Source organism: Lepus europaeus, chromosome 18, assembly GCF_033115175.1.
Source record: "Lepus europaeus isolate LE1 chromosome 18, mLepTim1.pri, whole genome shotgun sequence".
NCBI lineage: Eukaryota > Metazoa > Chordata > Mammalia > Lagomorpha > Leporidae > Lepus > Lepus europaeus.
In genome coordinates, this window is record NC_084844.1 from 51,939,271 (window position 1) to 51,953,637 (window position 14,367).

The 14,367-nt window shown below is 58.2% G+C and overlaps 3 protein-coding genes and 1 pseudogene across 3 annotated transcripts; 1 reads left to right on the forward strand and 3 right to left on the reverse strand.

Annotated features, from left to right (window-relative positions):
* The first annotated feature begins 373 nt into the window (after nucleotides 1–373).
* LOC133747440 (U2 spliceosomal RNA) lies at nucleotides 374–547 on the forward strand (annotated as a pseudogene).
* Nucleotides 486–2,484, reverse strand: RNF227 (ring finger protein 227). Its single transcript, XM_062216345.1, has 2 exons — nucleotides 1,965–2,484; nucleotides 486–1,882 (listed from the first exon to the last, which is right to left on the reverse strand). Exons 1-2 carry the CDS (start codon nucleotides 2,482–2,484, stop codon nucleotides 1,827–1,829), a joined length of 576 nt encoding a protein of 191 aa, XP_062072329.1. The 3' UTR covers nucleotides 486–1,826.
* Nucleotides 2,485–5,554: 3,070 nt separating this feature from the next.
* Nucleotides 5,555–12,544, reverse strand: KCNAB3 (potassium voltage-gated channel subfamily A regulatory beta subunit 3). The gene is made up of 14 exons (XM_062175334.1): nucleotides 11,455–12,544; nucleotides 10,166–10,209; nucleotides 10,042–10,079; nucleotides 9,808–9,887; nucleotides 8,564–8,608; nucleotides 8,417–8,461; nucleotides 8,164–8,207; nucleotides 7,923–8,009; nucleotides 7,612–7,697; nucleotides 7,368–7,488; nucleotides 7,185–7,279; nucleotides 6,991–7,111; nucleotides 6,741–6,829; nucleotides 5,555–6,531 (listed from the first exon to the last, which is right to left on the reverse strand). Exons 1-14 carry the CDS (start codon nucleotides 11,694–11,696, stop codon nucleotides 6,454–6,456), a joined length of 1,215 nt encoding a protein of 404 aa, XP_062031318.1. The 5' UTR covers nucleotides 11,697–12,544; the 3' UTR covers nucleotides 5,555–6,453.
* A 104-nt stretch (nucleotides 12,545–12,648) lies between these two features.
* On the reverse strand, nucleotides 12,649–14,282 carry TRAPPC1 (trafficking protein particle complex subunit 1). Its single transcript, XM_062175335.1, has 5 exons — nucleotides 14,171–14,282; nucleotides 13,963–14,061; nucleotides 13,740–13,810; nucleotides 13,273–13,411; nucleotides 12,649–13,010 (listed from the first exon to the last, which is right to left on the reverse strand). The coding sequence occupies exons 2-5, from the start codon at nucleotides 14,059–14,061 to the stop codon at nucleotides 12,882–12,884; spliced, it is 438 nt and encodes a 145-aa protein (XP_062031319.1). The 5' UTR covers nucleotides 14,171–14,282; the 3' UTR covers nucleotides 12,649–12,881.
* Between the last annotated feature and the right edge of the window lie 85 nt (nucleotides 14,283–14,367).

Below are 14,367 nucleotides of genomic sequence, written 5' to 3' on the forward strand. Positions count from 1 at the left end.
TTTAATGGGGTCAGACCTGTGTGCCTTGCCCAAAACTGGGCTGCTGCACTTGTCCCTAGCAGAGGCTCTCAGAGGCTGAGAGGCCAGACACTGAGTTCTTGAGGCTCTCATTAAAGAGCAGAGACAAGCCCAACAGTTGTGTACTCGGGACCGATAACGCAGGCTGGTGCTGGCCCTAGAGCTGGAAACTCCAAGTCAGTACTCAGAGGCCTCCAGTGGGGGACACCCCAACACCTCAAGTGAGGGACGACAAAAAACACAAAAGGAGGAACTAAATTTAAGCCGAGACTTACGGACAGGAAAACGCCAAGGTACAGTTCTTAAGAACCGAGATTTGTAAGCCGTACGTGTATACATCTGTGATTCGTCACTGGTCACTTCTCAGCCGTTTGGCTAAGATCAAGTGTATGATTTGTCCATCAGAGTAACAATCCGGAGACCTCTTAAAAAGTTGTTTATATTTAAGGTCATATTTTTGGCTCAGAGAAAAACAGATTTATCTTTTTCTGTTAAAGATTTATTTGTCTGTTTGAAAGGCAGAATTACAGAGAGAGGCGAGACAGAGAGATCTTCCACCCATTGGTTCACTCCCCAAATGGCTGCAACAGCTGGGGCTGGGCCAGGCTGAAGCCAGCAGCCAGGAACCTCTTCCGGGTCTCCCACTTGAATGCAGGGGCCCAGGGACTTGGGCCATTTCTGCTGCTTTCCCAGGCACATCAGCAGGGAGCTGGATCAGAAGTGGAGCAGCCAGGATTCGAACCGGTACCCACAGGGGATGCTGGCACTGTAGACTGCAGCTACTCCACAGCACCAGCCGCAAAAAAAAAACCTTTTTTTTTTTTTTTTTTTTTTAAGCAACAGAGCATTACTTTAGAACTTTTCAATAAAACAGTATCAATTACGTTTCAAGTATTCCATCCACAGTTGGGGACATCCTAGAGTATCCAGACCAGTGCTTCTTACATCTTACATGCACACAAATCACCTGGGATTGTTAAAACGCAGGGTCTGATTTAGTAGTCAGTGAGATTCCGCAGTTCCTGGTGACACCAGTGCTGTGAGCCCTTCACTGTGACTATACCGGATCATAAAACAATTTTAAAACAGACCATGATTTATCATACAGGATATCCCATTATGGGATACAAGTTTAAACCTGTACGAGCATCTTGTTTTTTAAGTAGGCAATGTTTCCCTATGACTAAAGATAGCACAATATCAGAACTTTAAAATCTGACGCCTTTACCAAGTAGCTCGCTCTTTCATCCCTGAGAAGCCCTAATGAGGTGACTCCTGGATTCTGAAATGAAGCAAGGCTCCTAATCTGAGAGGCAGGGGAGTCATCCCAGTTTTTGGGAACACAGGCCTGGAACCGAAGAGCCCGCACACCCGCATCCTTCTCGATGCCAGAGTGAGATGACTATGACACAGTCTGCCTCGTCTCTCCCGTGCCATTGGCAATTGCTAAAATGGGACCTGTTGCTCCCACACACCAGCGCCGCCCTGGACAGAAGCCAAAGTCACAGCTCAGAAAACAGTCTGGCTTCTTCCCACGGTAAACGCAGGCTTTGTTTACATCCTCCGTGAGCCACTCCATCCTGGAAATGTAGGGCTGGCAGTCAGCAGATGGGGGCGAGATGGTTTAGCAGCCTCCCCAGCTCAGCACCAACTCCTCCCGGGGCGTTCCCGCCTGCCCTCGGCTCAGCTCCCTCATCAGAGGCCAATTCCGGGCTCCACACAGTCTTGACATCAGCTCCCTGGACTAAAACGCACGGCGGAGGCGGCGGCTCCCACCTTGCTTCTGCCACAGCTCCCGAGTTCCTCGGTTACAGCGTGCAACGAGTCATGTGTGCAATGTCCTTCATCTCCGGACAGTAGAGCACTGCGGGGGGGAAAAGGAACGGGGTCAGTGGCGGCCGCGCGGTGCAGCCCGAGCCCAGCATCCTCCGGCCGCGGCCCCTCACCGTTGCTAGGCAGCGGACGCCGCCAGCGGCGCGCGGGCGCGAGCACCCGGTCCCAGAGGCGCCGGAGCGCGCGCCACCCCGCGCTCCTAGGCCCCGCCCCCTCCTCGCTCTCCTCTTCCTCGCGGTCGGCCTCTGGGTCGGCGTCGCCGCTCTCCTTGACCGGGCTTCCCGCCACATGTCGTTCGCCCTGGGCCCGCGCTTTCTCCTCCAGTCGCGACCACAAGCCGGGGTCGACAGCTACCTCCGTGACGCCGCCACGCGGGACCGGGGTGGGCGCGCGGCAGAACGGGCACGTGACGACGCGGCGCAGGCGCACCACGCGCGCGGCCGCCCCGCCGCCGTCGCCGCGCGCCGCGAGTTCGCGCAGGCAGGCGGTGCAGAGCGTGTGGCCGCAGCGGGCGCGCGCCGTGCCGGGCAGGCGGCGGGGCGCGCGGTCCCCGAGGTCGAAAGGCCGGTAGCAGATGCTGCAGTCCAGCTCGCCCCGCTCCGGCAGGGAGGGCACCCTCACCAGGAGCTGCATCGTGCCCCGCGCCGCGCCGTGGATGGAACGATCGGGCCCTCCTGGGGCCCGGGTCGCGTCCTGGGGCCGGCGCCGCGGCCTCTCGCCCCTTTTAATAGTGGGGCCCAGCCCTGGAGGCGTCACGCGGCGGGCGGGCCGCTCCCAGCGGCGGCACGCGTGGGGGCGGCGGAGGCGAGGTCCGGAATGCCAGCGATGGCGGAGTGGGGCCGGCGGCCCGGGCTGCGCCAGGGCTGGGACCCCGGAGGCGCACCACGCATTCTTCCGTCCACATCTTTCAGAAACCCTAGCACAGCGCTAGAGCCCCCTTAACTGCATCGTGTGCAGATCTCCAGCTCCCTTCCCGCAGCCCGTATCTCAGCCACTGGCTCAGGTCTCTAAAGCCCGCATGTCCTGTTGGCTCGCTGCTCACGCTTTCACAACCCCACCCAACCTAGTTGCCCAGGCCGGGTAGCAGCTCCCCGGCTTTTAGGGAGCTCCTGGGCGTTTGAAGCGATCCTGCCCCACAGTCAGCTCCCATTCCGCCTGTGGTTCTGATGCAAGACCTCGCGGGACGTCGAAAGCCTGGCTCCCCAAATTTCGTTCTCTGACATCTAAAGCCTAGGCGCATGGCCTTAGGAATGCTGGGAATCTTTCCCTTCAGGAGTATCAGGACACCCACACACTGCGATGGCTCCAGCAGGGCGCCCAGCATATGACTTGTGACTCAGGGGTCTGACTTCCCCCACAGGTAAACAGGACGTGGCGCTCCCTCATGGGGCCCCACCCACAGTCAGTGCCTCCTCCTGGTATGGTGGACTTAGCCCAGGGTCTGTCGCAGAGGGTGATGGCACAGTCTGGGACCAGCTGACTTGAGTTCAAACCCTGCCCTACCACACAATCTTTCCACTCCTGTTTAAGACCTTTTAATGTGCCGGTGGATCCATGACCCCCATTTTCTTTGCACCTGACTTCGCTGCTTCTCCCAGCAAGAATTGGGGTCTACTTCCCTATCCCTTGAATGCAGGCCGGCCGCCCTACTCGCTTTGATGGAGAGAATGCGAAGAGTTCTGGAGCCCAGGCCTTCGGAGACACCTTGCAGCTTCTGGCTTTGTCTCTGCCACTCCCCCACCGCCATACTGTGCTGACAGCGGCTTGGAGGGAAGGTGGCCTGGACCCCCGGAGGACGAGGCCCCGCGGAGGAGGATGGAGGAGCCCGTTCTTGAGCTGGCACCAGCTGCCAGGCCAGCTGAATGTCGCTGCTCAGCCCAGCTGGGTGCAGGCCAGGTGAAAACAGCCGAGGCCCTCCAGGCCAACCTACAGTCGGGGAGGAGGGGAACAATTTATTTTGTTTCAAGCCATTTAGTTTTTGAGGCAATTTGTTGGGATATTAGAGCATTCTCTCTGTCCTTAGGATAAAGATAATATTCCAAGTGCGCTGTAAGGCCCTAAACTCCCCCGGGACTCACAGTCTGCTTCCATTCCCTCGGCGATCTTGCCTTGCCACAGGGCCTTTGCATGTGCTGTGGCTCTAAGGCTCTCGGTCTCCTCTTACTAACACCCGCACATCACTCAGCACTCAGCCTTACCATGTCAAACACGCTCTGGAAGCACCGTGTGCGTTCCTCTGGACTTTGGACAACTGAAGTTGTATTTGTTTAGTGGTTGTGTGATTGCCTCTCCTGTCAATAACCCACATGGTTTTTCTGCATCTCCCCCCATCCCCCACCACTGTATTCCCGTGCCACACCATGGAAGGACTCCATAAACAGACACTTGTTAAATCAAAGAGTGAGGTGAATGCTAAGTAGAGCAGATGTTTAAATGCAAAGGAGGCATGGTGGTAAATGAAGCTTTTTTTTTTTTTTAAGATTTATTTATTTACTTGAGATAGCTACACACAGAGAAGGAGAGGCAGAGAAAAGAGATCTTCCATCCAATGGTTCACTCCCCAATTTGCCACAGCAGCTGCTGATCTGAAGCCGGGAGCCAGGAGCTTCTTCTGGGTCTCCCATGTGGGTGCAGGGGCCCAAGGACTTGGGCCATCTTCCTCTGCTTTCCCAGGCTATGGCAGAGAGCTGGATCGGAAGTGGAGCAGCCAGGACTCAAACCAGTGCCCATGTGGGATGCTGGCACTGTAGGCGGCAGCTTACCTACTAAGCCACAGCACCGCCCCCCGGGGTTATTCTACAAGGAGTTTGTAAGATGTTTTATGCAAGGTCAGGAGCGGGAGCGGGGAGGCATCATTAAATTAAGAGTATACACCAGGAGGTAACTCAGGAGAATACTACCAAAGGGATCCGCTCAGGTGTGTTTGCTACAGAATAACTCATCACAGTCTAGTCAGCCTTTTACTTTGCTTCCTCCACTCTTCCAGGAGGAGGGGAGTGGAGCGCGCTCCCGAGTAAATGGCATGCTGCTGGCTTTTCTCTTCGGAAAGCAGTGCCCTCGGCTGTCCTGGCCTCAAGATCAAGGCTGCCTGGGGCTGGGTGGAAGGGAGACTGCCGCACTGTACGGAAGGCAGGCGGGGCTCCTCCTGTGACCTGCTCAGGTTGGTACTTTCCACCACCTGTTCTCTTTCCCCTGGAAATGAGAGATCTCTGGGGGAAGAACAGAACTCAGCCCCATTTCATCTGCTTTTCCGCCACCCTCACACCTGATCTTTTACTTATTTTATTATTTTTTTTAAAATTGTATCTGTTTTGCTCCAACCAGTGACCAGTCTTCACTTCACCTCTCCTCCTGCACACCCCGAATCCTCACCACCCTCAGCACAGCCTCTCCACCCAACCAGTTCCTGGGCATAGGCGTGGGCATCGGGCCGGGGGAAGGGAGAAGGACAGGGAAGTCAACTGAGGCTCACGGACACGCAGAGACAATGGCAAGGTGTCACACCGCGGGACTTTCACAGGAAGAGGTTCTAAGGACTGTGACCCCACCCCACCCCCCCGGAGCCCGGGTCCTTGTGAGAGCAGTGACCAGGAGCCAGGTCCCCAAGGTGAAGGATCAGTGGACGCAAAGGAGCCCGGCCCCTGTGAGCCGGCAACCCTGACCTCTCCCAGACACACAGCCTGCAGCTCAGACACCGAGAGGCTCAAGCTGAGGTTTTATTTACAGTACCCTGGGAAGTCCTACAGAAGAGGGGCCAGGTTATTGCTGTAGGATTATTGCTGGGAGCAGGGCTGCCATCTTCCACCGCCAGGCAGGAAGTCCTGCCCCAGGTCTTCACCACGGCCCCACGCCTCTGGCCTGACCCAAGGGCTGGGGAGCACAGCCCCCATTTCTTGCCTGGAGCCATCCTGGCCACGGTGCATCCGCGGTGACATTTCCTTAGGCCTTGCTCGCTGTGCTGCGGCCCTGAATCGCGCGCCCCCTCTTTGCAAGAACAAGGGGCGCCGCTACTTCTAGATGCAAGCCCTCCTCCACCGCCGGGCTGGGAGCAGGGCTCTGGTTTTCTGACAAGTATTTACTTCCGGCCAGGACCAGCCTGGCTTCCTCCATGCTGCATAGCCGTGGAGCCCCGCTTAGGTCCCAGATGACGTCACAACTCACTCATTAGGCCATCGCCCCGGAGGACATTTCCAGGGCCACTTTTGGGGTGCTCTGCATATTTCTTTATATCTGCTGGTGTCTTCCTTTTTTTTTTTTTTTTTTTTTTTTCTGGTCTCGGCAATAGAGGGTTGAGAGGAAGGCATGAGACCAAGAGGCAGAGAGGGGGTGGCCCGTAGCTCGTGCCGGGATTAGCAAGGCGGCCTAGAGGGAGCAGCCGGGGGCGGGAGGACTTTCTCTCGGCAGCCCCGCTGCGGGAGGATATGGCTTTATTCGTCATGCGTTTTGCTACTCAGCCGGAACTCGTTGGTGGGCGGGGCGACCCTGGCTCCGGTGGCTGCCCGGGGTGGGGTTCCGGAGGGGGAAAGCTGTTGTCGGGCAGGTGTGGCGGCTCCGGGCTGCGTTCCTGCGCCGCCCGGGGTGGGTCCCCGCGCCCTCGATGGGCTATTTCTTGGGATGTGGTTTGTTCCCCAGGAGCACGTCTATCTCCATCACTGTCTGCGGGGTCAGCTGGCTGAGCACCTGCAGGAGAATGGGGCGGTGGGGAGGGCAGCAGGTTGGAGAACCCAAGGAAGTGGCGGCTGTGCACCTGCCACACACAGCTGGTCGCCCTGGGAGCTCCCGCCAGCAAAGTGAGGACTCTGTAGTGTGACGCCACTCCGAGTTGGATAGCATGTCTGGGACGCCTGGGAAAAGGGACAGGGGGCCCGCTGCCCCTGTCTCCAGCTCACCTGTAGGGCGCCCAGGTGCTCTATCAGCTGCTCTGCACTCGACACCCCTAGCAAGACGGAGCTGACACCCTCGCTGCGGAGACACCAGGCTGAGGCCGGAGGAGGAAACACAGAGAAATGATGGGAACGGGGTGCACAGGGACTTCGGAAGTGTGGCAAGCCGAGGGTCCTTCCCAGGGGCCAGCCAGACTTAGGACAGGTCTGGGAGGAGACAGGGGCCCTGCAGGGTCCAAGGCTGCCAGTGTCTCACCAATAGCAAGCTGAGCCGCAGTGCAGCCCAGCTGGTTGGCGATGGGGAGAAGGTCCATCACTTTGGCTTGCTGCTTCTTGCCATCCTCAGTCTGCATTTTGTCCTTGAGCCACTGGTAGCCCTGCAGGCCAAGGAGAATCAGCAAAGGACACCTCCCGCCCACGGCCATACACACACAGCAGCCCGAACCTCACCTTGATGGCGGCCCTGCATGTATCTGGGACTCGCCCATCATACTTGCTGGTGATGAGGCCGCAGGCCAGGGGGGACCAGGTGACTGAGCCAACACCTAAGAGGAACAGGGGAGTGGGTGTGGGGAAGGGGACCTGGGCGGCAGGTCAGGTCAAGGGGAAGGCAGGGATGAGGGGGCTGCGAACCGATCTTGTGGTAGAGCTCTGGCAGCTGCATCTCCACCTTCTCCCTCTGAAAGAGGTGGTTCTCGGCTTGTTCACACACAGGAGGGGTCAGATTGAACTGTCTGGCCATGGAGTAGGCCTCCTGGGTTGGAGCGGGGGACAGAGACGGGGTCAGAGCACTCCTTCCATTCCTTCCCTGCCCCTCCCCCTGGTGCGGTGGGAAGCCATGTGGCATAGGGCGCCGGGAGTCAGTTTACACACTCACCATGATTTCCGCAGCCCCCCATCGGGATGTCCCCCAGTATAGGGCCAGGCCCTGGTTGATGACGTAGGTCATGGCTCGCACAATCTCTAGGCACACGGGAGGACAGGGAGAGCTTCGCTACTGGGCTCCTGGAAGTTAGGGCTGCCCACATGCAGACCTCCACCTGCCCCATGGAAACCCCTAGGCAGCTCTGTGCGTGGTTCATTGCCTGTCCTCTGCCCCCCCATCCAACTCAAGGGGTCTGAGCCTCCACTGTGGGTCTTAGGGGGCTTCTGAGCAGGGGTAGCCTGGTTCGGGGACACTGCTTTTACCCTCCATAGGGCTGTTGGGGTCTGAGCGATTGGCGAAGACAATGTCCACATATCCCAGCTGGAGGCGCTCCAGGGACCCCCGCAAACCTGCAGGTTGGGGTGGGGAGACAGCTTGTGTTTACTAAGAGTTCAGGCCTTACCCCCTTGTCGGGGCCGTCTACCTCCCCATTCAGCGCCTCCAGCCCAGGGCTTCAGAGAATGTCCCCTGCTCCTCTGGCTGCCAGACCCAGCCTGAACTCACCCTCGATGATGTGTTTGCGGCTCAGGCCTCGTTCAGTTTCTGCCCTGTAGGAAAAGGTGAAGTGGAAGATGAGATGTGACAAAGAGACAGGACCAGGGCTGCTCAGGAGCCACGAGAACTGGGCGGGGGGGGGGGGGTCCCTGCAGACAGGATGTGGACCTGGAGCAGCAGATGAGTGACAGCTGTCCCCACGCCCATGCCATATACCTCCTCTGCAGGGCTTCTTCCTAACCCTAGTGGGGCAGCCACTTACTGTCCTCCCCAAAAAATCTTGGTGGTGATGACATAGCTTGATCTCCTGGGGAAAAAAACAAATTTGCAGAAACAGCAAGAAGAGGGTTTTTGGATGAGCATGTGCTCAGCAGCCGCCGCCGCCACCCCAACCCCACCAGCGTCTCACCTCCAACCTTTGCTTTTGAGGATGTTGCCTAGGGTTCTCTCAGCCCTGGAAGAAAGGCAAGGCAGAGGCGCTGACCCCGCCGAAGTGGGTCAGTTCCTGCCTCCCCCTACTTTCCTCTCTTATGAGATAGAACATAAGCCAGGAGCCCTTGAGGGCTTTCAGTCCCATCCCGGAATGAGGGGTGCAGTCGGTCGTACTGTTTTCATTCATTCAGTTAAATATCTGGTGTGTAAGCCCTGTTGCGGGTGCTAATGGGCCAGAACACACTGAGGAGCGAGGCCCAGACTGTGGCGTTCCCAGTGAGGACCCTGCCTGCCCTGGTTTCAGCGATTTAAGCTGCCCTTCCTTCTTCTGAGCCTCTGCAAGCATCCCACCACCCTCCTAAACTCAGCTTGGAATCGGCCTCATTCTTGAAATGTGCTCTGGTCGCCGCAGGCTGTGGTCAGTCCTACGTGTCGGCTTCCACAGAATTAGCGACACAATTCTTGAGCACGCAATTATGAGCTAACGCGTGACAAGTCTGAAATCGTTACGGTGACTGTTACTGTCAGTCTTGCCTATCTTCCCTTCGTTTTTGTTTGTTTATCCACTTAGAGTGTGCACTTTTGGAGAACACGTTGAGTTCATGCCGGAAGTGGTGCCTGCTGTGTGTAGGCTCCAGGTTGGTACTTGGGGAAAGGCAAGACATGTTCCCTGGAAGGCGGGGCTCCGAGCTGAGCAGGGAAGGTGGCTGCATAATTAAGTAACTGTGGACCAGAGGCAGTATAAAGTGCTAAGGGGCTCACGGGAGATGGTGGCCACTTTGGGCTCACTGGGCAAGGGCTTCCTGGGGACTGACATTTGAGCCAAATCCTGAAGATGAGTGGAAGTATTTGCCGGGTGGACAAAATACAGGGGTAGCTCATCCTAGGTTTTGGCTACTCCAAGGGTGAAGTCCCCGGTGTGTGATGTGGCATGGAGTGTTTGAAAATCTAGCTTAGTCCTTACGTCGTTGTACTTTACTGACGCCCAGGATATATGTTATTGGCTGCTTTATTCATTGTGAGCCACCATATGCTCATTGACCTCAGAGTCAGAAAGGCATGGATGTCAGGACTACAACTCCCATAATGCTTTGGGTGCCCCAAGCTAAAAGGCTGGAGTGGAATGTTCTCAGAATTCCCAGGGTTCTTTAGAGGAAAAACAAGAAGGCCTGGTGTTCTCTCAACCTTGCAGCGTAACAGCTCTTTCTCCCCGGTCCTTACTTTCCTGCTGCGTACACTTCGGCAGTGTCAAACAGGTTTATGCCATGCTCATAGGCTACTGTCAGCACATCTTCTGCTGTCTGGGGAGGTGAGAGAAAGGTGAAGGTCAACCCCGGGCCCCCCAATTACCTCATTCCCCATGCTTGTGCCCCAACGCAGGTCCACTGCCCCTTTCTCTGCTTTCTGTCATCACCACCACCACCACCCAGCCCTTCTAGGTCCCGTCACTTATACCTCATCTGAGATCTGAGAACCAAACGTGACCCAGGTACCTGTGAGAGAGAAGCCAGGCACATGAGAACCTCGGGAGGCAGGCCGTAGAAGAATGCCCCTTCCCTTAATTCCTACTTCAACTCACCTAGGCCAAGACAGGACACCCGAAGACCAGACTTTCCTAGGTTCCTGCAGAATACAGAAGCAGCAGGAGGGGCAGAGCCTCTGTTAGGGACCTAGATGGTCAGCCCCTAGCTCCTGTCCCAGCCCTAAGGAACTGGACCCAGTGGGCCTATAGGCTTGGGCAGTGATATGCTCGTTGCTGAGGCCCTAGGAACAGTGTTGAAAGAATAAGGGAACCAACATGTGACTGTTCCCTGCAGCCACTGTCCAGTGCCTTCATTCCCTCCTGTCACGCGGCAGGTGTGCCGTCTGGTGTGCCTCTTCTGGGCACGGTCTCCTCTGGGTTTGAGTCATCTCTGGCTCATGTGGAGTGGGGGGTCCTGGGAGGGATTTGGCTGGCTGACTGTGGCGAGTTTATGAGAAGAGAGCGAGCGAGCTATGCTCAAGGGTGACAGCAGTGTGGAGGAGGTAAACCAAGCCACGCTCAGGCACTCAGATGGACAAGGGTCCCTGGCTAGGCTTGGCAGAGAGGACAGCTGGGGGAGGGGCGAGTACCACTGGTTCTCCCTCTTCTGCTGGCTTGCGAAAAATGTCTCAGAACTGTGAGCCTTCTCCTCCTTCCCCCAAGGTCCCCCACCCAGGCAGTGGGTTCATGGCCACCACCTGGAGGGGATCAGATTCTTAGGTGACAAAAGCCAGATCAGATCAGTGACCTTGGCTCACTTCCAAGCAGAAGCCCCTGCCCTCCCGCCGACTGTGAGCTTCAAGAAACTCCAGCCAGGCAGTTCTCCGGAATAAAGTCAGTTATATTTCCCGGCCCCTTCCCTGTCCACCCCGTCCCTCGGCTGGCATGCGGATGAGAGCTGTGGTCCATCCTTCCCAAAGGCCCCACTCCCTTCCTGGCCAAGAAAGGCCGCTGGAGACTGGGCCCTTGGGGCAGGTGGGGACAGTATCTGGGTCAGGTGCCCTGAGCCTGCGGCCAGAGTGAGAAGCTGTTTCCCTCCCTCCTCTCCCCAGGACAGCGACCCAAGGACACGCCATTGGAGGGCAGGTGCAGCTGGGAGAGGGGTGAATCTCTGGCCTTCCGAGGAGTATGGAGGGAGGCTCGGGGCGTCCCTGGAGTCTGACAGGTCCCAGTCAGCCTTGGTAAACTTCATTCCCTCATTGAGAGGAGACTAAGAGAAGGACCAAGTAAGGGGAGAAACCAGGACCTTCTGAGCAAAGTTTGAAGGGGTCTTGGCGGCCATCCCGGGAAGCCTAGGGGTTCCGAAAGGGGAGCAGATAGGGTGGGCTGCCCGGTCACCCCCATACCTGTATTTCATGCCAGTGCCTCGGCCGGTGCTCTCTCGGAGGGCCCCAGCGGGTGCTGGGGGTCGGGGGACCAGTGCCACTCGGGCCTTGGAGCCTGGCCCTCCACCCCCCGGAGGATTCCCGTGCCCCCCGCCAACCGGCCCCCCATTACCGCCCCCGGGGCCCGGCCGGGGTCCGCACAGGCGGTCTTCGCTGCTCCGGCTGCGAAGGTTCTGCTCGGTACACGCGATGGATACCTGCATGCCGGCCGGGCAGGGAAGGAGAGGGGGCTCCGGTGGTGGGGGGCGGGAGCAGGAGGCAGGGAACCCGAGAGCGGACTCCCGGCGGCGTAGTGGGGTGAGCCCCCGGAGAGCGGGAAGGCCGAGGAGGCTGCTGCGGGAGCCGCCAGTCGGATCAGGCCCGCGGGGGCGGACTGCTGGAGGTCGCGGGGCTCAAGGCGGGCGCGGAGAAACGCGAGGGGTGCCCGGAACGGAAAAACTCAAATAAGGGGGCGCTGGTGTAGGGAGGAGGGGGAAAGGAACGGGGTGAAGGTCGAGGGCGGTCCCCAGAGGGTAGGGACTTAGCGACGAGGGGTGGCAGCCGAGGGATGCCACTTCTGCCCGAACCGCAGCGGGACCCGCCAGGCTGCCAGCCGCGTCGGCAGCTGGCCCAGCTTATCAACATGCAGGCACCGCCCCCTCATCTGCATAGAGCCGCCCGCCTCCCTGCTGAACCTGCGGTTCATCTGCATAAGCCCCGCCTGCGGAAGGCGCCGCTGTGTGAACGTCTGGGGAGCTCAGATCCTAGCTGGGTCGTCACAGCTCGCGGGACCGCAGGCAGGTCCACTTCCCCCTGCCCGGCCGCGCTCAGTTGGAGGGATTTTTTTTTTTTTTTTTTTTTGTCTCCCAGGGGATGTGTGGCAAGGCTTGGACACACTCGTGGTAGTTAGGAGAGGTGGTGAAGCGGGATGTGCTACATCTAGTGAGTGACATCCAGGGATGCTGCTACAAATCCTACAGAACACAAGGCTGCTCCTACAGCACAGCACAGCACTAGCCAGCCCGAAATGTCAGCAGTGAGTGACCCTGTTGAAAAGCGCGTTGCCCAAAGCCTCTTTACAGGCCTTGGGGGAGGGAGGGTGCGGCCACCCAGGGTCCCACCTGCCTGAGCGGGGCAGGACTGGGAAGGCCCACGCAAGCCAACACACTCAGGCTGCACAGGGTGACAAAAGCTTTATTTTGTGCGTCTCACAGCGTCAGGAAAGGATAAAACTGGAGAAAGGGCCTGGTTTAGGGGTGTTGGGATTCCTGGGGGCCGGCAGAGCATGTCTTTAGGGTGTAAACCCGGGAGGGAGTGGATGGGGGGTTTACACTGGGGGCCCCCAGGCACCACAGGTTAGGAAGGCCCCAGGCAAATACAGATTCTCCTGAGAGAGGAGGCAAGCTGCCTCAGCCAGCCCGGGCAGAGAAGAAGGGCAGAGAGCGGACGTAGGAGTCCAGTCGGGAGCGGAAGAGCTCACTTTGCACAGTTTGGCCGAGGGGACACAGAGGATTCTTCACCACCAGCTCCACGTACAGCTACGGAGAGCAAGGCTATTAGAGCAGAGCTTTGCACACTTCTCCTTTCAACCCCAAACCTAGTACAACCTCAGAGGTGTGTGAATGCACTCAGAGTAGGGGCTGAGAGGCAAGCAAGGAGTTAATAGGTGGTGGCAGTGTTGACTTCAACAGAGGTATAATACAACAGGATCAGGGCAGGGGAGCTGGGGCTTTGGGGGCTCTGACTACCTCCCTGGCTGTTAAGGGGCTCTGAGAAAGGGTCCCTGGGGCTGGCACTGACCGCGCTGTAGATATGGTGCAGCACGTCTCGGATGGGTCCCACACCCAGGTCAGTATTCATGACAACCTTGATCCCAGTGGGTGTCTCGTAGTAATGGAGTTTGTAACGGCTAGTTTGGAAGGCCAGAAAGCCGTCTTTCCTGCAGAGATGAGGAGGGTGTTAAAGAATGGGAGTGGAAGTTCTCCCAAAGAAATCCTGTGGATCCCCTTCAAGGCCGACCCCCGCTTCGTCTAAGCATAGCCTCGGTGGGATATGGAGTGAACACACCTCCCTTCTGCGTCCCTCAATTTAGCCCCTGTGCAATCTCTCTACTTTGAGCCCTTCCCTACCCCCGCTCCTGCCGGCTCCTGCACACTTGATCCGAACTCAGCCTCTCTCTTTAAGCCCCCTTCCACCCCAGGCAGTTCCCCCCTGCCACAAACTCCCAAGGCAAGCCCTCCTCGCCACACCCTCCTCGGACACCGTACATGTCTAGCGGGGACATCTTGCTGACAAACGAGCGGATGGAGAAAAGCATCCCATACATCAGCTTGTACTCCTGGAGGGAGAGGGGCAAAGTTAGTCTCGGTTGTTGAGGGAGACGGGGTGGGGGTGGGAATGCACCGGGGTTTGGAGAAACGGGGCTGGGCTGGGACTCTGTGCATTTAGAGATGCGAGGACCCCCGCGCTGCGCCGAGGCCCTCTCGTCACCTCCTCCTTGGGGATCCCTGCTTGCTTCTTGCGGTGCCACTCGCTGTAGTGCAGACACACTCCATTCCGGTCAAACAGGTACAGATTGTGGACAGTCATCTGCAGGGCAGGAGATGTGAGCCCCGCTGCGGGACCGCCCCCACCCCGCGGACTCAGGTTCTCGGCCCCAGATCGCTAAAACAGGTGGGGGCCCCACCACCGGACTCACCGGAACTGCTCCGAGTGCCCGTCACGGGCCACTTCCGGCTTCCGAAGAGCCCCGCCTTACCGGGTCCTCAAGCTGCCGCTACCGGACATTAACTCCGCCCCGATAACGCCTGTTAGACTCCGCCTCCCTCTCTCTCAGCCAATCCGTGGCTTCCGAGGCCGCGCATGCGCACCCGGGCATGCGCGCTCCTTCGGATC